Source organism: Staurois parvus, unplaced genomic scaffold, assembly GCF_062004578.1.
Source record: "Staurois parvus isolate SC_StPar_1 unplaced genomic scaffold, SC_StPar_1.0 ptg001590l, whole genome shotgun sequence".
Lineage (NCBI taxonomy): Eukaryota > Metazoa > Chordata > Amphibia > Anura > Ranidae > Staurois > Staurois parvus.
The window spans coordinates 241,126-264,806 of NW_028319386.1; the positions used below are offsets into that span (position 1 = coordinate 241,126).

Here is a 23,681-nt window from a genome sequence, read left to right on the forward strand (position 1 = left end):
TGCCCGAGTTTCCAAATGGTCAGTCCGTCCCTGATACCTATACATCAAATGCAGGTGTTTTAATGTGTCTGATGTTTAAATTGACCAGTGGTGTCCCTAGGCAGGTGCGGGGGGTCCACGCCACACCGGGTGACACCAGACCTGCTCCTTGAAAAGGTAAGTTGTAAAGCAAGCTGACGATCCCCGCAGGATGGATCGGATCTGCGGATTGAGCATAATGGATCGGACTCTGATCCATTATGCTCCCCAATCCGCAGATCCATTCCATCCTGCGGGAATCGTCGGCTTTCTTTACAACTTACCTTTTCGTGGAGCGGGTCCGGTGTTGCCCTGTATAGGTTGCATGCCGACGATCCCCGCAGGATGGATCGGATCTGCGGATTGGGGAGCATAATGGATCGGACTCCAATCCATTATGCTCAATCTGTAGATCCGATCCATCCTGCGGGAATCGTCGGCTTGCTTTACAACTTACCTTTTCGCGGAGCGGGTCCGGTGTCACCCCGTATAGGTTGCATGCCGACAATCCCCGCAGAATGGATCGGATCTGCGGATTGAGCATAATGGATCGGACTCTGATCCATTATGCTCCCCAGTCCGCAGATCCAATCCATCCTGCGGGAATCGTCGGCTTGCTGTACAACTTACCTTTTCGTGGAGCGGGTCCGGTGTTGCCCCGTATAGGTTGCATGCCGACGATCCCCGCAGGATGGATCGGATCTGCGGACTGGGGAGCATAATGGATCGGACTCCAATCCATTATGCTCAATCTGCAGATCCGATCCATCCTGCGGGGATCGGCAGCTTGCTTTACAACTTACCTTTTCGTGGAACGGGTCCGGCGTCACCCCGTATAGGTTGCATGCCGACGATCCCCACAGGATGGATCGGATCTGCGGATTGGGGAGCATAATGGATCAGACTCCGATCCATTATGCTCAATCCACAGATCCGATCCATTCTGCAGGGATCGTCGGTGGGGGTGTCACCAAGTGTTAGCGCACCGGGTGACACCAACCCTAGGGACGCCCCTGAAATTCACAATACAAATTATACAGTAGAATATTCGTCCAAAGGTCCAAATAAAAAGCGATCCTATCATGTGAGCAGCTTCTTCTTCTAGAACAACAGATCAATGCAAAGTATGCAAGCACTCACCGAGTCTTTGTTCTGTCGGGTTTTCATATTGTAGGGTGGAGGGGCCCCATTTCTTCTACGGGATTAGATAACGTAAATTGCCCCCACAGACCCGCGCCCCACCGGCCAGGCTGCTTGAGGAAAAGGAGTTTGGGGGCGGGGACCAATATCTGGTCAGGAAACGCCTACCTGAGAAGAGAAAGAAGTAGATTTTGTTTTCAGGACAATTATTAAATTAGAATCTTTAGAATGAAAAATACAGGCACAGCTGAAATACATATGAGGGAGTTGCCACAGGATTTGCATTTCTGTCCATCCAGTCCTGAGATTTACACGGCTCGGTCACACAGCACAGAAAGGTTAGTGAGCCTAATATTCCTATTCGGAGTTAAAACATATTTAAAATCCAAGAACAGAAATGTAACATATTTCATTTATTACTGGTCCTGAGATGTGGTGGTGGCTGCATTAGTTTCCTTTTTTTCCAGGCTTTTTTTTTTTATTTTATTTTCACCTGCCAATAACGCGCTTCCTGTCCTACGGTGACAACGCTCAGTGGGATTGATTTACTAAAGGCAAATAAACCGCAAAGTGCAGTCGCTTCAGAGCTTAGTAAATGACTTCCATCATCCAATCGTGTGCAAGCAAAAATGCTGTTTTTTATTTTTCATTTTCCTTGCACGTGATTGGGCATTCTTTGCGAAGTAAATCTTTACCTCATTTACTAAGCTCTGGAGCAACATCTCTTGGAAGAGTGCAACTGCATTTTGCAAAGTGCACAGTCTATTTGCCTTTAGTAAATCAACACCATTGGTCAGGAGCAGCAGCGCCGACCAGTTGGGTCCTTGTACAACAGATGCTTATACATTGTTGATATTGACATGTCAACCCGGAGCAGCAGTGGAGGATCATCAGAGCTGGAGGTTACTACTGAGTGGAGGATCTTCAGAGCTGGGGGTTACTGCTGAGTGGGGGATCATCAGAGCTGGGGGTTACTGCTGAGTGGGGGATCATCAGAGCTGGGGGTTGCTGCTTAGTGGGGTTCATCAGAGCTGGGGGTTACTGCTGCGTGGGGGATCATCAGAGCTGGGGGTTACTGCTTAGTGGGGTTCATCAGAGCTGGGGGTTACTGCTGCGTGGGGGATCATCAGAGCTGGGGGTTACTGCTAAGCAGGGGATCAGCAGAGCTGGGGGCTACTACTGAGTGGGGGATCTTCAGAGCTGGGTGTTACTACTAAGTGGAAGATGATCAGAGCTGGAGGTTACTGCTGAGTGGGGGATCAGCAGAGATGGGGGTTACTACTGAGTGGGGGATCAGCAGAGATGGGGGTTACTACTGAGTGCGGGATCTTCAGAACTGGGTGTTATTAGTAAGCGGGGGATCAGCAGAGCTAGGGGTTACTACTGAGCCAGGAATCTGCAAATCTGGGGGTACTACTGAGTGGGGGATCAGCAGAGTTGGGGGTTACTACTGAGTGGGGGATCTTCAGAGCTTGGGGTTACTACTAAGTGGAAGATCATCAGAGCTGGAGGTTACTGCTGAGTGGAAGATCATCAGAGCTGGAGGTTACTACTAAGTGGAGGATCATCAGAGCTGGAGGTTACTACTAAGTGGAGGATCATCAGAGCTGGAGGTTACTGCTGAGTGGAAGATCATCAGAGCTGGAGGTTACTGCTGAGTGGAAGATCATCAGAGCTGGAGGTTACTGCTGAGTGGAAGATCATCAGAGCTGGAGGTTACTACTAAGTGGAGGATCATCAGAGCTGGAGGTTACTGCTGAGTGGGGGATCAGCAGAGATGGGGGTTACTGCTGAGTGGGGGATCAGCAGAGATGGGGGTTACTGCTGAGTGGGGGATCTTCAAAGCTTGGAGTTACTACTAAGCGGGGGATCAGCAGAGCTGGGGATACTACTGGGTGGGCCATCAACAGACCTGGGGGTACTGTTGAGCAGAGAATCTGCTGTATGAGGGTACTAATAAGCTGGGGATCTCTTGAACGAGGGCACCAATGATGAAAAGGGGTACTAAGGAGCTAGGGATCTGCTGAGTGGGGGTACGACTGAGCCCGGGTTCTACTGAGCCCCTTTAAAACCAATTAAAAATCAAGATACACACAAGGCATCTGCCAAACGTCATTCAAACGACAAACAAGCTTCACCGAAGCATCACAACACATCAGATAAGCATGCTGAAGCAGTAAGCGCTTTAATGTGTGTTGAAGTCGAAGCAAGTGTGAATGAGCCCTTCCATGCATACGGCGTATAATACGCCTGGAATGACGGTGCCGGATGCAGCTGTCTCCTATTGTTTTTGCAGGCTGCAATCTGCAACTGTGTGGAGGGGCCCATAGACCAGTACTCAGCGGTGTACAGATCCATACAATCCTAGGCGGTATGCCGAGTATTTTACATCCATGTGAATGAGATCGTATATTATTACTGTGATATTGGATGACAGCAATGATACAAAGTAACCATATAAGGAATTATCGGGGTCCCCGCGCCTTTTATCTCCTTTCCCAAACTCAGACGCCCCCCTCCACCTTCCAAGGCTATTGATACGAGATCTGACAACTATACTAATAAAATATATTTAAAAAAAATAATAATAATGGTGCGCACACTCATCTCTAACATTTTTCTCATTTGTGCGCAAAAAAGTTTGACATTTTCGTGATGTAAGCGACGACTTCCTTTGTGTCCGATGGTGACAAGGACATACACGGCAGGTAAAACCAACCGATCGCTTCATGGCTTTGCAACAAAGTAACACATTTTTTTCCCTCTGCGATTCCTGGATAGCGCCGTCCTAAGCCAGAGCGTCTCTACGCCTTGAGGACATAAACCGCCCCGTCCACGCGTCACCCTACACCGACCCATTGTGCCGTACGCAGCACATCCCCCGCTCTGTACTTACAATTCTCCTTCTCACCTCCTGCTGGAACACCGGGAACCCAGGGTGAACTTTGTGTCATGTGGTTGCTCGGGGGGGCGGGGCTAAGCCACAGTGCGATCCCTGTGTTAGTAGGTATGGAAGTCATGTGACCTTACCTTCAGCCGCAGAGTTCACTGTGCAAGACTGGTTCATTCATTAATGCGTAACCAGGAACTGAACATGTGAAGGCATGATGGTGGTAGGAGCGACGCGCACGGCGGTGGGCATGCTTTCACTTGTAGTTCCATGGCAGCAAATTAATTACATTTACCACTATATTGTCCCGAGCGCGATTTGTCTATTTTATTTTTGTGGCTGCAATCACGTTTTACATTTCATGAACATGCGCAAAAATTGCGCCGTGTTTTTTGTGCAGCACGCATTGATTGCAATGGGCTACTGTATGTGCAGCAAAGTAGCGCATGTACGTTTATGAGTGTTACGCATTGCGCATCTTTTGACCGCGCGTTATGGCGTGCTTTTTTTCACACCACAAACGCGTGTCTTTCGCGCTTGAGGTGCCATTGACAACGAAAGGCAATGCAAGCGCGACAGGCATTTTTTCACCCTTTTCGTAAATGCGTGCAAAATCGTGCAACTTTGCGTGCGTTCGGAAAACGCTAAAGTGTGAATGCGGTCTTAGGGCCCATTCACAGCTCCCTGCTCACCTGTGTTGTGCTAACATACGCATATAAGCCCGGGTTCACACTTGAGCGGTGCAGAATTCGCTGCAAATTCCACAGCACATCAGAATCGCACCCCATTACTGCGAACCGCTGCGATTGTGTATGTTAACAACATCCCGAAAGCGGTCCGAAAAACGTGGTGCAATGTGCGGAATCGGATCGCATAGGTGTAAATACCCACGCATTCCGATTCTAGTGTGGACCCAAAAAAGGGTTCTGCATCTTTTTGGTGCGGATGCGGTGCTATTAGAGCCATACAAAATGTACGGCTCCGATTGCACAGCACACAAATGGCAAGTGATTCACACAGGAATGCGGTGCGGTTTCTGTGCCAATCACATGCAATGCACCGCATATATGTGAACCCGGGCTTAAAGTGCATTGCAGCCTTTTCAAATGAATGGGCCGCCGACGCACCAGAAAGGACAAAAAAATTGGTTTTGTACTATTTCTCTGACACATGCTGGAGACACGTTGGGGTAAATTGTCGGGTGCCATTGATAATGAATGGTACCTTGTGCTAACATGCGTTGCAGGAATGTGCGTATGCATGCGTTCCCACAACTCACCACCCTAGAAGGTTGTTAATGGCGCCATAGGCTGGCTCCACACCTTTGTGCTGCATGTCGCATGTTAAAACCTACATTTAAGTGCGCATTATTGCAATGCCCCATGTATGTGCATGTGAATGGCACAACACACATATACATTAGAACTAAACGCACCCTACAGAGCACCAACACACATGATGTGAATGTACTGTGGTGCCAAAAATAGTGCAGCTGCCTTATTTGTACATCTATGTGCCTTCGATCAGCTCAATGAAAAAATGGTGCAGCGGTGCATAGGGGCCCTTAGGCTGAATTCACACCACTTGGGCTGAAGTTAGTGCACATTAATGTCTAATGCACCTTTTGACATGCATTTCTTTACGCATTGCATTGCTGTGTTTTTTTTTTTTTGGTTCACAGCTGCAGCCAAAACATAGGGTGAATGGGACCTAGAGGCGGCCTGACAACTCATGGGGCCCCCTGGGCAATAGGGGATCATGGGGCCCCTATGTCCTTGCCCAAACTCAAAAAAGCCTATGAAAAAGGTACCAGGGGCATCTCATGGGGCCCCCTACTGACCCCAGGCCCTCGGGCAGTGCCCGAGTTTCCAAATGGTCAGTCTGCCCCTGACGGGACCCCTAAAGCTTGACTCCTGAGGTGTTCAGGATGGATGAGGGGGAACTGGCCGGATTATACGTCATGGTCCCCAGGGTGGTGTGTCACTGTAAGGTCCCAGCAGTCCATCAGGAACTCTTCCTCTACTTGGCAGTCATGACTCTGCATCTAAGGCTTCTGCTTGCAGCCTGAGCACAAGGGAGGCCTATGGAGCTCTGGCATGTTCTGGATTATTCTGTAGTTAGGTTCCATTCACACTTCTGTGACTCCAAAGTCACGTGATTTACATTGCGACTTTGATGCAACTTTGGATGGGTGTGACTTGAATGCGACTTTGGCTGTTAACTGTGGCTTTGACTGTTGCACAGCTGTTACATTGACTACATTAAGATGCGACTCGTGACTTTTGAGAGTTTACATTGCAGTCTATGACACTCAAGTCGCATAATGTAGTGCAGGAACCTTTTTAAAGTCGCTGTGACTTTAAGTCGCATAGATTTGAACAGAGGCTTCCCTAGGGTTGGTGTTACCCAGTACGGTAACATGTGGTGTCACCCCTCCAGATAGGAAGGAGTGGTGACGGTGTAGCGGTAAAATGAGTATCCCTTGAAGATATGTATCCCCTGAAGCAACTGTGCATGTGCCAGTTTCAGGCCGAAGAAGCCGATCTCCGACTTTAGCACAGAGCCGGCGATTGGCTTCTTTGGCCTGAAACCGGCACATGCACAGTTGCTTTAGGGGATACTCATTTTACCGCTACCCCGGGGCGGGGGAAGATGTCACTGTGCCGGCATCCTGCTCCTGCACCCCCTGTGATGGTGTCACCCGGTGTGGCCCGCACCCTCCTAGGGACGCCACTGGATTTGAATGGCATCCACTGAAATACACAAGCTGCAACTTGTCATGCAATATTTTGTGACCAAAGTCACATGGCAAGTCTCACAAATGTGAATGGAGTCTTATGTACTTTGGGAGGACACTTTTCTTTTTTCTTCCCAGATCAGCGATCACTGTTCCTCAGAACCCAATAACTCTGTCGTAGTCCCTTGTCCCGGGGATTTTATGACTCATTAGTGGCTGGGAACTTGGTTTGGGCACCATCACTGCTATGGCATAGCCCAGCTAAGTAGCCCAGGTGATGATGGAGTAGCCCAGGTGATATGCTTAGCTATGGGCATCTCATCATTACATTTCTGGAAGGAAAGTCAGAGATGTCTAGAGAGCACCATGGACTTTTGGAAGAAGGAGGCTGTGGAAGCACAGTGGTGATGGTGCTCAAAGCAAGTTCCCAGCCATCTAGATGCTTAGATGGGGACAAGTGCCTATAGCAGAGTCATTGGGTTCTTACAGGACAGAGCTCTCCAGTGATCACTGGTCTGAGAAGAATAAAGAAAAGTGTCCTCCTGAATCCCCTGAATTAAGGCTTCGCTGATCTTTTCCTGATTCAAGCACTGCTTAGATGTGGGGAGAAGAGCTGCAAAGACCAGCCTTATGTTCATCCATTGTGTACGGATAATAAACATTCAACAGATGCCAAGGGTGACACCTCCATACCATCCTCTTCCCATACACCTCCATACCATCCTCTGCCCAGACACATCCATATTGTCCTCTGCCCAGACAGGTCCATACCATCGTCTTCCCATACACCTCCATACTATCATCTTCCCATACACCTCCATACTATCATCTTCCCATACACCTCCATACCATCGTCTTCCCATACACCTCCATACTATCATCTTCCCATACACCTCCATACCATCGTCTTCCCATACACCTCCATGCCATCCTCTTCCCATACACCTCCATACCATCCTCTTCCCATACACCTCCATACCATCCTCTGCCCACACACATCATATTGTCCTCTGCCCAGACATGTCCATACCATCCTCTTCCCATACACCTTCATACCATCATCTTCCCATACACCTCCATACCATCCTCTGCCCATAGACCTCCATACAGTCCTCTGCCCACACACATCCATATTGTCCTCTGCCCAGACATGTCCATACCATAATTTTCCCATACACCTCCATACCATCATCTTCCCATACACATCCATATTGTCCTCTTCCCATACACCTCCATACCATCCTCTTCCCATACACCTCCATGCCATCCTCTTCCCATACACCTCCATACTATCCTCTTCCCACACACCTCCATACCATCCTCTTCCCACACACCTCCATACCATCCTCTTGGCATACACCTCCATACCATCCTCTTCCCACACACCTCCATACCATCCTCTTCCCATACACCTCCATACCATCCTCTTCCCATACACCTCCATACCATCCTCTTCCCACACACATCCATATTGTCCTCTGCCCAGATATGTCCACACCGTCCTCTTCCCATACATCTCCATATCATCATCTTTCCATACACCTCCATACCATCCTCTGCCCAGACATGTCCATACTATCCTCTTCTCATTCACCTCCATACTTCTGCCCATACACGTACACACCATCCTCTGCCCATATACCTCCATACTGTCCTGTGCCCATGCACCTCTGTGCTGTATGTCCATACCTGACACCATCTTCTGCCTATACACCTCCATATCGTCCATATACCTTTGTACCATCCCGTTCTCATACAAATTGTGCCTGTGCATATATATCATGTTCTGCACCTATGCTCTGCCATACTTTCCCATACTTAAACACTTATAAAGACCTATGTCTAGATACATATGCCTAGATGTATGGGCAGGTGCGACCAAGTGTGTGTGCATTTCTGGGCTTTTTCAGCGCTTTCCTGTGCGTTGCATGTAGGGCAGCCTATTCATTTCATTGGGCTGCCTCATTTTATTTATTTATTACAGGTACTTATATAATGCCATCAATTTACGCAGTGCTTTACATATACAGGCTTACCATGGTTTACGAATTTAATGCGTTCTCCGGGACGCTTCGTATTGCAAAAAATTTGTAACCGGCACGCGGTTTCCCATAGGAGTGCATTGAAAACCAATTAATCCATTCTGGAGGTCAGAAAAAAGTCAAAAAAGTCTTATCTGTTCTAAACTCTTTATAAAGTACACTTTAATGGTATCAATACTGTACAGAGACATGATTAACAATGAATTCATAAATGCATTGAAAACCAATTAATCCGTTCCGGAGGTCAGAAAAAAGTAAAAAAAAAAGTCTTTTATCTGTTCAAAACTCTTTATAAAGTGCACTTTAAAGGCATAAATACTGTACAGGGACATGATTAACAATGAATTCGTAAATACATTGAAAACCAATTAATCCATTCCGGAGGTCAGAAAAAACTAAAAAAAAGTCTTATCTGTTCTAAACTCTTTATAAAGTGCACTTTAAAGGCACGGGGCCGGCGCTATAAACCTCCCAGGCGCAATGCATGCTGGGGAAACTTGCTTCGTAATGCGAAAAAAATTTGTAAACCGAGGCATTATTTTCAATGGAATTTCATTCGTAAACCAAAAAATACGTTAACCGACATCAGTCCCTAACCCTCAAGGGGTGTACAATCTAAGGTCCCTAACTCACATTCATACATACACATACTAGGGCCAATTTAGGCAGGGGCCAATTCACCTACCAGCATGCTTTTGGAGTGTGGGAGGAAACCGGAGAACCTAGAGGAAACCCACACAGGCACAGGGAGCACATGCAAACTCATGCGCAAAAAACACAGAAAAAAGTCCCTGACTCTTTTCCAGAAATGCTGCAGCAGCTGAGGTTTGTCATTCATGAAAATCGCACGTCTGCAGATACATGGAGGTGTCATTAAGTAGTAATGACACCAGTGCACATCTGGTGAAGGGCAGCGCGTTTTTCTTTGTGTCGGGAAAGTGCGTTTTTGCACTCTCCCAACACGCCGCTGTACGGAATAACATGGGCTGTCCAGATGAAAGTGCAACCAAACTAGCGCAATGGACTTCTAATGAAATGACCCCCCCCCAGTCACACTATAAACCCTATCTGAGATCTCTATTGTTCTCACTGAAAACAGGAATTGTTGGCGTTGTGAGATAACACTCTGGCGCGGCCCGGTTGTAAAACAGAATTCACTCTACTGAGCAATGCCCCCAAACCAGCAATGTACAGAACGCCCTCCGCAGAGCATAACAAGAGCCACCGAGAACATCTCTACAAATGTCATTTCAGCTTTACAGCCGCGCTTTATTGTGTTATTCTGTTTTACGGCTACAAAAATGTCTGTTTCATGGTTTTATTGCCGGCATAAAATCTCTCCGTAAAGCATTTTTTGTTTATTATCACCCGCCATATACGTCTACAATAGTCACTCCCACCGTGCGTCTACAACCATGTGCTGACCTCCGGCCTGCACCGTCTCCTCTCCTGGACTGAAATGGCTTACTCCGATTTCACTGCACACTGTGAGCTTCTCACAATGTGCATTACAAGCTGCAACAAGTCTAATAGACCCCGCCTCATTTTCTGGCTGGAGGACGCCCGACATCATCTAGCGCTTTCCTCCCCAGCTTGACTGTCCCTGACCCTGCCCCTTTCATTCATTGGATTTCGGTTCTTTCAATTATTGAGGCTCAGCATCACATGTGGGCATTACCTACAACGGTCTGCATGCAAATACAGCTTGCCTAGTAAGAGCACCACACAAAGAAAGAAAACATTACATTTGAAAAAAAACCTCTCTATCGCTTTCTGTTATATAACATATTAATTAAAAACCCTAGGACCTTTTTTTCCTAAAGTAGATCTTTTTTGCCACAATGTTTTGGAAGTGAAGAATCATGCCGGCACTGAAAAGGTTAAAACATGGAGCATATATACAGGTCATAAATAGACTGAGGATGGAGATGAAGGGGTTAATGTACAGGTCATACACTGAGGGAGTGGGTGGTGAGAGGGTTAATGTATAGGTCATACACAAAGGGAAGAGGAGGTGAGGGGTTATTGTACAGGTCATACCTACCGGGAGTATGAAGATGAAAGGGTTAATGTACATGTGATATACAGAGGGAGGATAGACATGGAAGGGTTAATGTATAGGTCATACACAGAGGGAAGAGGAGGTGAGGGGTTATTGTACAGGTCATACCTACCGGGAGTATGGAGATGAAAGGGTTAATGTACATGTGATATACAGAGGGAGGATAGAAATGAAAGGGTTAATGTATAGGTCATACACAGAGGGAAGAGGAGGTGAGGGGTTATTGTACAGGTCATACCTACCGGGAGTATGGAGATGAAAGGGTTAATGTGCAGGTCATACATAGGAGGATGGAAATGAAAGGGTTAATGTACAAGTCAGACACAGAGGTAGGAAGTGAAGGGGTTAATATACAGGTCATACTGAGAGGGAGAATGAAGATGAAAGGGTTAATGTATAGGTCATGCATAGAGGGAGGAGGAGGTGCAGGGGTTAATGTACAGGTAAGAAATCAAGGGAGGAGGGGTTGAAGAGGTTAATTTATAGGCCATACATAGGAGGAGGGGTTAAAGAGGTTAATTTATTGGCCGTACATAGAAGGAGTAGGGGGTGAAGGGGTTAATTTATAGGCCATACATAGGAGGAGGAGGTGAAGGGGTAAATTTATAGGCCATACATAGGAGTAGGGGGTGAAGGGGTTAATTTATAGGCCATACATGGAAGGAGTAGGGGGTGAAGGAGTTAATTTATAGGCCATACATAGAAGTAGTAGAGGCTGAAGGGGTTAATTTATAGGCCATACGTAGGAGTAGGGGGTGAAGGGGTTAATTTATAGGCCATACGTAGGAGCAGGGGGTGAAGGGGTTAATTTATAGGCCATGCATGGGAGGAGTAGGGGGTGAAGGGGTTAATTTATTGGCCATACATGGAAGGAGTAGGGGGTGAAGGGGTTAATTTATAGGCCATACATAGGAGGAGTAGGGGGTGAAGGATTAATATACAGATCACATACAGGGAAAGGATGGAGATGAGATTTACACTGTAGGTGAACAGAGGAGTGAAAGAGTTAAAAACCGACTCCATAGTCAGTGAAGATCCCTCACCATGACTCCTTTGCTGCTTTTCCATTCATCAATCACAAAAACAAATTCCCTTTCCTTACTCCCTTGTAAGGGGAAGGGGTGGGATCAACAATGTAAACAAGCCTGTGTTTACATTTGTGATTACAGCACTCACAATGGTCATCACAGCAATCACAAGGTACAGGGCTGCTCGGATCAGCTCTGTACACAGTGTTTATGAACCGTGCTGTCCAATGATGACCTTCCTACTATGCCATTTCATAACAGACACTGGGGAAGTAACCACACTATAAATATGCTGCAGTAGTTAAAGTGTTACTAAACCCAGGACCCTGAATTCACTATATCCGCTCTCCCCGGACCCCGCATTCACTATATCCGCTCTCCCCTGACCCCGCATTCACTATATCCTCTCTCCCCGGACCCCGCATTCACTATATCCGCTCTCCCTGGACCCTGCATTCACTATATCCGCTCTCCCGAACCTGCATTCACTATATCTGCTCTCCCCGGACCCCGCATTCACTATATCTGCTCTCCTCTGACCCCGCATTCACTATATCCTCTCTCCCCTGACCCCGCATTCACTATATCCGCTCTCCCCGGACCCCGCATTCACTATATCCGCTCTCCCCGGACCCCGCATTCACTATATCCGCTCTCCTCTGACCCCGCATTCACTATATCCGCTCTCCCCTGACCCCGCATTCACTATATCCGCTCTCCCCTGACCCCGCATTCACTATATCCGCTCTCCCCTGACCCCGCATTCACTATATCCGCTCTCCCCGGACCCCGCATTCACTATATCCGCTCTGCCCGGACCCCGCATTCACTATATCCGGTCTCCCCGGACCCCGCAATTACTATGTCCGCTCTCCCCGGACCCCGCATTCACTATGTCCGCTCTACCCGGACCCCGCATTCACTATGTCCGCTCTCCCCGGACCCCGCACTCACCATATCCGCTCTCCCCGGACCCCGCATTCACCATATCCGCTCTCCCCGGACCCCGCATTCACTAGATCCGCTCTCCCCGGACCCCGCATTCACCATATCCAGTCTCCCAGGACCCCGCATTCACCATATCCTCTCTCCCCGGACCCCGCATTCACCATATCCGCTCTCCCCGGACCCCGCATTCACCATATCCTCTCTCCCCGGACCCCGCATTCACCATATCCTCTCTCCCCGGACCCCGCATTCACTATATCCTCTCTCCCCGGACCCCGCATTCACTATATCCGGACCCCACATTCACTATATATGGTCTCCCCGGACCCCACATTCACTATATATGGTCTCCCCGGACCCTGCATTCACTATAGCCGCTCTCCCCGGACCCTGTGTCATGTTTCACATGACTGTCATATGCCTTTAAATGTTTTCTGTCTTTTGTCTCTGCTCCTCCCTTTCCTTTGGTTTGGTTAGTGTTGCATGGATAGCCCTCCCTCTTTTCCCAGAAATGCATTGCAGCTCTAGCCTCATGGCATGGAGCAAGAAACACTATGTTCTTTTGACCTATGGAATTTCATTGTTGGAAGATTTTCTCAGTTTATGGAATAAACTTCACAAGATCTACAAGATGTAATTCCCATTGAGTCACTGACTGTGGTATCCAACTGAGGTTGAAGTTATCGCTATCTCATCACAACTGTAAGTTACAGAGATCACACTAGCAATGCTTAGATTGGAGAGACAGAACACTCTGCATTCACTATATCCGCTCTCCCCAGACCCTGTATTAACGATATTCGCTCTCCCCGGACCCCCAATTCACTATATCTGGTCTCCCCGGACCCCGCATTCACTATAGCCGCTCTCCCCGGACCCCGCATTCACTATATCCGGTCTCCCCGAACCCCGCATTCACTATATCCGCTCTCCCCGGACCCCACATTCACAATTTTCACTCTCCCCGAACCCCGCATTCACTATATCCGCTCTCCCCGGACCCCGCATTCACTATATTTGGTTCCCACAGTACAGACAACATGGAAATGCAATTGTTTCAGTAAATCTAAACGGCTAAATCCCTTTTCTCATAAGCAGTACATAGCAGTCTTGTGACTTTGTCTAGCCGAGCACTGGTTAAAACTTGTAGGAAGATGCAGAACCCTTGACCTCTGTCTGGACAGTGCTGATTGGGCCTGTGCTGATCACATGCACTCTCCCAAGAAAAAAAAAACCTCTCTAGCAATGCACACCAAACTGAGCATGTGCAGTGTGTCTCCAATATATCTTATCAGGAGATAAGAGGGGGGCACTAGAAGAAGGGGAGGATCAGAGAAGACAGGATCAAACAGCCTTTTTACACAATGCAGAGGATTAACCCCTTAGGTTCCACAGTGAGTATAACAAGCACGCTTTGCTTCATCTACAGACTGATTGTACTGTTGTGGGTTTAGTAACACTTTAAGTGGTTGACATCAGAGTAGCTCGGTGCTGCATTACCTCTCAATGTGAAGTTTAGTGATTTTATCCTTTTTTTTTATTATCAGCACCAGGGACAGAGTGTACTGGAATGACACGTGCCCCCAGTGCTGGTATCTGCTCTGCTCCTTGGAATCTGCTCATTCATGTAAGTGCCATCCCTGGTGCTGATTAACCTCTTGCTGACCATGTAACACATATGTGCGGTGGCAAAGCGGGGACGCTGTAACGGCCTCCATGGACAGCGGAGCTTTCTGTGCTGAGATTGCGCTCGCTACACGCTCCCGGCAAAGTGACCGGCTTGTCAGACAGCTCTCCATCACTACTAATGATCAGGGACTGGCGGGACCGGCTCGTGATCGCTGTGAAGGACTGGCCGGTCCTTACTGCCCTAGGCATGGGAGACCCTGTTAACCCTTTCGCTGCCATGTCCGTACATTGACCTGGGGGGGGGTTATACAAAATCTGGTGGCTGCAGCCACCAGGATTGTGTGTAAAGCTGACAAGCACAGACTCCTGGTGGGAGCAGTGGGGCGGCGTGCTGCCTGATTGCTTCCACATGCCCCTGATACCGGTGCCCCCCCCCCCCCCCCAGCCATGTACTCTGTGCTCTGCTTGCCCATCTGCAGGTCCAGGGCCAACATGGCGATTACCAGCGGGTGGAGCGGAGGAAGGGGGGCAGACACACGTCCGCTCTCCTCCTGCGTCACCTTTCCCCGGCTAGCACAGCCTTGAAGTAATGTATTGCAATGAGATCTGCATTGCAATACATTGAGTGGAATCCGGGGGAGACGTTTGGGGTCTTTTGGACCCCGCTTGTCTCATTGAATAGAACCTGTCACCAAAAAAAAAAATCATGACATAAGGGATTGCCACGTGACAATCATGGCGAAACAGCACCGTGTTTTACGTGCCATTGAAAATAATGGCGCCTGAACCTGTGTTCTGCGATCGCAGCAATTCTGCTGCGATCCCAAAAAGTCCAGGTGTGAATGGAGCCGCCCCGGTTCACACGTGACATTCTGCATTCATTTAGAAAGTCACAGATTCGCATGACAGGCTAGATCGTTTGTGTTCCCATTGAGGTGGTTCACACAGATGACATCCACACGCAGAAAATAAGAAACAACTCAAAGCGCTGCCCTGTGCAGTAATGATTAGCCAATGTCCGTGTGAACATCGAGCAAATAAAAGTCATCAAATTGCGCAGTCTATAGCGCCGTGGTGCTTTCTTCCTCCAAATCATAAGTGCCACCATGACTGTGCGCTGCCCCCCCCCCCCCCCCTTTGTTCCCACTCTCACCGACACTTGTGGACTCTTACAGAAATTGTATAGGGTCTCAAGTGCTGGTGTCACTCGGTCAGTTCTGCTCCACTGCGTTTCCTGGGGTCAGAAGGCTGGCATTCTCTCGCATAAAAAAGGAATGGCAAAAGGGGGCCACAGAGTGCAATTCCATTTTATTAAAAACTCTTAAAATTTGTTGCAGTTACATAGGTACAATAAACAAAAGCATTCAAACCACCGATCCGGACGCCAGTTCCAGAAATGGTAATGGAAAATCACGTCTGATCTCCATCTAACGCGTTTCGCCCCTCCCACATTGCGTCTTCAGAGGCCCTGTTTTGAGTGCCATTGTGAAAAGGGTCTTGTGCGAGTTTGTAACGGTGCGTTCCAGACTTTCATATGATAGAGTAGATTGGCATGCGGAGATAAGTGTACATATAGGATTGGTATTGACAGGAGTTTTTGCATTGAAGTCTATGAAAGGCGTTTTCCCAGTGAAGTCTGTAGAAGGCGTTTTCTCATTGAAGTCTATGGGAGGCATTCTCCTATTGAGGTCTATGGGGCATGACTTCCCATTGAGACTTCCCATTGAAGGCTATGGAGTGCAACTACCCACTGAAGTCTAAGGAGCGCAACCTCATATTGAAGTCTATGGGGCGCAACCTCTAATTGAAGTCTATGGGGCACAATTTCCAATTGAAGTCTATGGGGCGTGGCTTCTTATTGAAGTCTATAGGGCATGACTTCCCATTATGGAATGTGACTTCCCATTTAAATCTATAGGGCGTGGCTTCTCATTGAATTATATGTGGCACGACTTCCCATTGAAGTCTATGGAATGCAACTTCCCGTAGAAGTCTAAGGAATGCGACTTCCTACTGAAGTCCATGGGGCGCGTCTTCCCATTGTAGTCCATGGGGCGCGTCTTCCCATTGAAGTCCATGGGGCGCGTCTTCCCACTGAAGTCCATGGGGCGCGTCTTCCCACTGAAGTCCATGGGGCGCGTCTTCCCACTGAAGTCCATGGGGCGCGTCTTCCCACTGAAGTCCATGGGGCGCGTCTTCCCACTGAAGTCCATGGGGCGCGTCTTCCCACTGAAGTCCATGGGGCGCGTCTTCCCACTGAAGTCCATGGGGCGCGTCTTCCCACTGAAGTCCATGGGGCGCGTCTTCCCACTGAAGTCCATGGGGCGCGTCTTCCCACTGAAGTCCATGGGGCGCGTCTTCCCACTGAAGTCCATGGGGCGCAACTTGGTGACTTCCCATTGAAGTCTATGGGGCGCGACTTCCCATTGAAGTCTATGGGGCGCGACTTCCCATTGAAGTCTATGGGGCGCGACTTCCCATTGAAGTCACTGAGGTTGAAGTTATCGCTATCTCATCACAACTATCAATGCTTAGATTGGAGAGACAGAACAGTGCCAGTGGGAGGTATAGTGCCCCATTATTTTATTTTTATGTTCTATTTTTTTTTATTTATTACAGGTACCATCGATTTACACAGCGCTTTACATATATATATTGTACATTCACACCAGTCCATTATTGGTGTCAGTGGGAGGAAAAGTGCCCCATCATTGGTGTCAGTGGGAGGAATAGTGCCCCATCATTGGTGTCAGTGGGAGGAATAGTGCCCCATCATTGGTGTCAGTGGGAGGAATAGTGCCCCATCATTGGTATCAGTGGGAGGAATAGTGCCACATCATTGGTATCAGTGGGAGGAATAGTGCCCCATCATTGGTGTCAGTGAGAGGAATAGTGCCTCATCATTGGTGTCAGTGGGAGGAATAGTGCCCCATCATTGGTGTCAGTGGGAGGAATAGTGCCCCATCATTGGTGTCAGTGGGAGGAATAGTGCCCCATCATTGGTGTCAGTGGGAGGAATAGTGCCCCATCATTGGTGTCAGTGGGAGGAATAGTGCCCCATCATTGGTGTCAGTGGGAGGAATAGTGCCCCATTATTGGTGTCAGTGGGAGGAATAGTGCCCCATCATTGGTGTCAGTGGGAGGAATAGTGCCCCATTATTGGTGTCAGTGGGAGGAATAATGTCTTGTATCAGTGGGAGGAATAGTGCCCCATTATTGGTGTCAGTGGGAGGAATAATGTCTTGTATCAGTGGGAGGAATAGTGCCCCATCATTGGTGTCAGTGGAAGGAATAGTGCCCCATTATTCGTGTCAGTGGGAGGAATAATGTCTCGTATCAGTGGGAGGAACAGTGCCCCGAGGGCCGAATAAAGGCAAGCAAAGGGCCACATCTGGCCCTCGCACCCCAGTTTAGAAACCACTGTGATAGACCAACACAAAGTGGTACATAATTGTGAAGTGGAAGGAAAATGAGAAATGGTTTTCAACATTAGTTACAAATAAATCTGTGAAAAGTATGGCGGCATTTGTATTCAGCCCCCTGGAGTTAATACTTTGTAGGATCCCCATTGGCTGTAATTCCAGCTGCAAGTCTTTTTGGGGATGTCTCTTTGCACATCTAGAGAGGGACATTTCTGCCCATTCTTCTTTTCAGAATTGCTCAAGCTGTCAGAGTGGATGCAGAGCGTCTGTGGACAGCAATTTTCAAGTCTTGCCACAGATTCAGGGAAGTATTTGCCGTGAGGCAAACAAGGCATTTGCCTTGGGCTGCATTTTTCTAGGGGGCGCCCCAGGCAAAAGGGCCTGGAAAGCTGGCGGAGGCAAAGCAAGGCTGGAGGGGGATCATACAGTAGATCGGAGCAGGGAGGAGAGACACAGCCTGCCACTGGGGAAGGTGCAGAGGAGAGGAACACACGAGAACCAGGCACCGGGGAGGAGATCAGACCAGAGCCCCATGTGCCCCCCAGATCGGAGGTCGGAGGATTCATATCTACTGATCGGTAGGGCCACTCAGAACAGCCACAGAGGGCTCTCCCAGGAGATGGTATCTCCTTAGCTGAGGTGGGGTGCTGGAGGTGTCCTTCTCTTGGTCGCTGTCCGGGACTCTGGACCTGATGAGACTAGGACCCCACTGTCCTCACTGACTCGCTCACAGAGAACACATGAGACATGGGACACTGACTCTGCTAATAATGGGGCTCTGACTTCATCCATAGGTGGATCTGATTCTGATCATTGGGGGCTCTGACTCCGGGAATGGGGGGCAATGACACAGACGAGGGCTCTACACTGGGCTGGAGGTGACTAGGACAGAAGGTGAACTCTCACTACCTTCAGAAGTATAATGAGCTAGGTACTATCCAGGAGTACAGGGGGTATAGGGGGGTCTAGTGTTATCTAGGAGTACAGGGGGTATAGGGGGGTCTGGTGTTATCTAGGAGTACAGGGGGTATAGGGGGGTCTGGTGTTATCTAGGAGTACAGGGGGTATAGGGGGGTCTGGTGTTATCTAGGAGTACAGGGGGTATAGGGGGGGTCTGGTGTTATCTAGGAGTACAGGGGGTATAGAGATGTCTGGTGTTATCTATGAGTATAGGGGGTCTAGTGTTACCTAGGAGTACAGGGGGTATAGGGGGTCTAGTGTTATCTAGGAGTACAGGGGGTATAGGGAGGTCTGGTGTTATCTAGGAGTACAGGGGATATAGGGAGGTCTGGTGTTATCTAGGAGTACAGGGGGTATAGGGGGGTCTGGTGTTATCTAGGAGTACAGAGGGTCTGGTGTTATCTATGAGTACGGGGGGTATAGGGGGGGGTCTGGCGTTATCTAGGAGTACAGGGGGTGTAGGGAGGTCTGGTGTTATCTAGGAGTACAGGGGGTATTGGGAGGTCTGGTGTTATCTAGGAGTACAGGGGGTATAGGGAGGTCTGGTGTTATCTAGGCGTACAGGGGGTATAGGGAGGTCTGGTGTTATCTAGGAGTACAGGGGGTATAGGGGGGTCTGGTGTTATCTAGGAGTACAGGGGGTATAGGGGGTCTGGTGTTATCTAGGAGTACAGGGGGTATAGGGGTCTGGCATTATCTAGGAGTATAGGGGGGTCTGGTGTTATCTAGGAGTACAGGGGGGGTCTAGTGTTATCTAGGATTACAGGGGATATAAGGGGGTCTGGTGTTATCTAGGAGTACAGGGGGTATAGGGGGGTCTGGTGTTATCTAGGAGTATAGGGTGGTCTGGTGTTATCTAGGAGTACAGGGGATAATAGGGGGTCTAGTGTTATCTTGGAGTACAGGGGGTATAGGGGGAGTCTGGTGTTATCTAGGCATACAGGGGGGTACATGGGGGTCTGCCGTTATCTATGAGTACAGGGAGTATAGGGGGTCTAGTGTTATCTAGGAGTATAGGGGGGTTTAGATTTATCTAGGAGCACAGGGGGTATAGGGGGGGGGGGGTCTAGTTTTATATAGGAGTACAAGGGGTATAGGGGGGTCTGGCATTATTTAGGAGTACAGGGGGTATAGGGGGGTCTGGCATTATTTAGGAGTACAGGGGATATAGGGGGGTCTAGTGTTATGTAGGAGTACAGGGGGTATGGGGGGGTCTGGCGTTACCTAGGAGCACAGGGGGTATAGGGGGTCTAGTTTTATCAAGAAGTACAGGGGGTATAGGGGGGTCGGTGTTATCTAGGAGTACAGGGGGTATAGGGGGGTCTGGCTTGATATAGGAATACAGGGGATATAGGGGGGTCTGGTGTTATCTAGGAGTACAGGGGGTATAGGGGTGTCTAGTGTTATCTAGGAGTACAGGGGGTATAGGGAGGTCTGGTGTTATCTAGGAGTACAGGGGGTATAGGGGGAGTCTGGTGTTATCTAGGAATATAGGGGGTCTAGTGTTATCTAGGAGTAAAGGGGTATGGGGGGGTCTGGTGTTATCTAGGAGTACAGGGGGTATAGGGGGAGTCTGGTGTTATCTAGGAATACAGGGGGTATAGGGGGTCTAGTGTTATCTAGGAGTACAGAGGGTATAGGGGGGTCTGGCGTTATCTAGGAGTACAGGGAGTATAGGGGGGTCTGGCGTTATCTAGGAGTACAGGTGGTCTAGTATTAACTAGGAGTATAGGGGGTATAGGGGGGTCTAGTGTTATCTAGGAGTACAGGGGGTATAGGGGGGTCTAGTGTTATCTAGGAGTACCGGGGGTATAGGGGGGTCTAGTGTTATCTAGGAGTACAGGGGGTATAGGGGGGTCTAGTGTTATCTAGGAGTACCGGGGGTATAGGGGGTCTGGTGTTATCCAGGAGTACAGGGGGTATAGGTGGGTCTGGGGTTATCTAAGAGTACAGAGGCTATAGGGGAGTCTGGTGTTATCTAGGAGTACAGGGGGTAAAGGGGGGTCTGGCGTTATCTAGGAGTACAGGGGGTAAAGGGGCGTCTGGCGTTATCTAGGAGTACAGGGGGTAAAGGGGGGTCTGGCGTTATCTAGAAGTACAGGGGGTATAGGGGGGTCTGGTGTCATCTAGGAGTACAGGGGGTATAGGGGGGTCTAGTATTAACTAGGAGTACAGGGAGTATAGGGGGTCTAGTGTTATCTAGGAGTACAGGGGGTATAGGGGGTCTGGTGTTATCTAGAAGTACAGGGGTATAGGGGGGTCTGGTGTCATCTAGGAGTACAGGGGGTATAGGGGGGTCTAGTATTAACTAGGAGTACAGGGAGTATAGGGGGTCTAGTGTTTTCTAGAAGTACAGCTGTAGCCTTTAGAGGAAGGGGCAGAGTTGACAGATGAAGGTGTGAACCTTACACAGGAAGGGGTGGGACAAATTCGGATGGGGGGCACCCAAGTTTAGTCTTGCCTAGGGCAGCACAAAACCAAAATACACCACTGCACAGATTCTCCATTGGATTTAGATCTGGACTGTGACTGGGCCATTCTAACACATGAAGATGCTTTGATGTAAATCATTCCATTGTAGCTCTGGCTGGATGTTTCGGGTCGTTGTCCTGCTGGAAGGGGAACCTCCGCCCCGGTCCCAAGTCTTTTGCAGACTCTTAACAGGTTTTCTTCTAAGATTGTCCTGTATTTGGCTCCATCTATCTTCCCATCAACGCTGACCAGCTTCCCTGTCCCTGCTGAAGAAAAGCATCCCCACCACATGATGCTGCCACCACCATGTTTCACAGTGGGGATGGTGTGTTCAGGGTGATGTGCAGTGTTCGTTTTGCTTTTAGGCCAAAAAGTTCCATTTTGGTCTCCTCTGACCAGAGCCCCTTCTTCCACATGTTTGCTGTGTCCCCCACATGGCTTCTCACAAACTGCAAACTGGACTTCTTATGGCTTTCTTTCAACAATGGCTTTCTTCTTGTCACTCATCCATAAAGGCCAGATTTGTGGAGCGCACGACTAATAGTTGTCCTGAGGACAGATTCTCCCACCTGAGCTGTGGATCTCTGCATCTCCTCCAGAGTTCCCATGGGCCTCTTGGCTGCTTCTCTGATGAATGCTCTCCTTGCCCGGCCTGTCCGTTTAGGTGGACGGCCATGTCTTGGTAGGTTGGCAGTTGTTCCATACTCTTCCCATTTTCAGATGGATTGATCAGTGCTCCGTGAGATGGTCAAAGCTTGGGGTATTTGTTTTTAACCTAACCCTTCTTTAAACTTCTCCACAACTTTATCCCTGACCTGTCTGGTGTGTTCCTTGGCCTTCATGATGCTGTTTGTTCACTAATGTTCTCTAACAAACCTCTAAGGGCTTCACAGAACAGCTGTATTTATACTGAGATCACATGACACACAGGGGGACTCTATTCACTAATTAGGTGACTTCTGAAGGCAATTGGTTCCACTAGATTTTAGTTAGGGGTATCAGAGTAAAGGAGGCTGAATACAAATACCGCCACACTTTTCACAGATTTATTTGTAAACAATGTTGAAAACCATTTCTCATTTTCCTTCCATTTCACAATTATGTACCACTCTGTGTTGGTCTATCACACGTTTTGCTGAGATTGCTGCACGATCCTGTTGTGTGACAATCGTGACAGAATTCCATTGCGTTTGGGGAGCCATTGAAGGATAATGGAACCCAAACAAGCGCCCCCGTTGTGCTGAGGTTGCCTCGCAATTTGGGACTTAGCGATTCTGCCCTGCGATCCAAATCGTGAGATGTGAACGGGATCTAATACTGTATAGGGACAGGTGGTGGCCATTTGTAAAATCGATTTCACCTTTGGCGTCATTTTGGCATAATTTCACCTTTTTGGTAGATTTTTGGCAAATGAGAAACAAAAAGTCTGATTGCATTTTTTTTTGCTGGGGCCATTTTTGGTGAAATGCATTGGGGTCATTAACCACTTGCCATCCGCCTGCTGTTTATAAAGGGCAGGGTGGTGGCAGTCCAGGGGCGGGTTGCTGTTCATAAACGGCACCCGCCATTTCTAGCTGTCCGCGCTCCCTGGGAGCGTGCAGCACCGCGATCCAGTGCCCGCTGTGTCCTCAGGACACAGTGAAACACCAATCGTCGGACGGGACCTCTGTATGAGGTCCCGATCATGTGATCACTGATAGGCCAATCAGTGATCACATGCAAAGTAGTAAGCAAGATGTTACTTCTGACATAATTGCTTACTACGTGTGAAATCTATGAATGATCACAGAGGTCACATGGTACAGGGCTATTCACAACAGCCTTGTAACATGTGACAAGCTGTGACCAATCACAGCTCACTCAGAAGTTCTCAATGGCTGCAAGAATGCAGACAGAGAAAAAGAGAAATGATTGCTTTTACATCCTATATGGGTGTAAAAGCAATAACTGTAAGATAAAAAAAAAAATCTTCATCACCCCCCACAAGTAGTACAGTGTCACCATGGTGACACTGTACTGCTAGGGTGACAGTATGTAAAAAAAAAACCAAAAAAAAAAACAAATAATAATATAAAAATGTAAAAAAAAAAATGTTTAAAAATTATAATTTCGGTTATAAACTAATTTGGCTTATTTGTTTTTTTACTAAAAAGATAACTGAATACATTTCGGACAAGATTTATGATGAAAGATTATTTATTTGCAAAATTTTATCAGAAAAACACTTTTTTTCAAAATTTTTAGACTTTTCATTTACATAGCAAAAAAAAAAAAATCCCAGCGGTAAATAAATACCACCAAAATAAAGTTTTATCTGTCTCAAAAAAATGGTA

General features: G+C 48.3%; 1 protein-coding gene across 3 annotated transcripts in view; it reads right to left on the reverse strand.

Moving 5' to 3' along the window:
- The window catches only part of ATN1 (atrophin 1), a 72,964-nt gene that overhangs the window by 44,165 nt on the left and 5,118 nt on the right, over positions 1-23,681 (reverse strand). For all 3 annotated transcript variants that reach the window (XM_089662935.1, XM_089662936.1, XM_089662934.1), the window contains exon 2: positions 1,159-1,326. In XM_089662935.1, coding sequence (XP_089519061.1) covers positions 1,159-1,185 — 27 coding nt within the window. In that variant the 5' untranslated portion in view covers positions 1,186-1,326. The remainder of the gene's footprint in view (positions 1-1,158; positions 1,327-23,681) is intronic.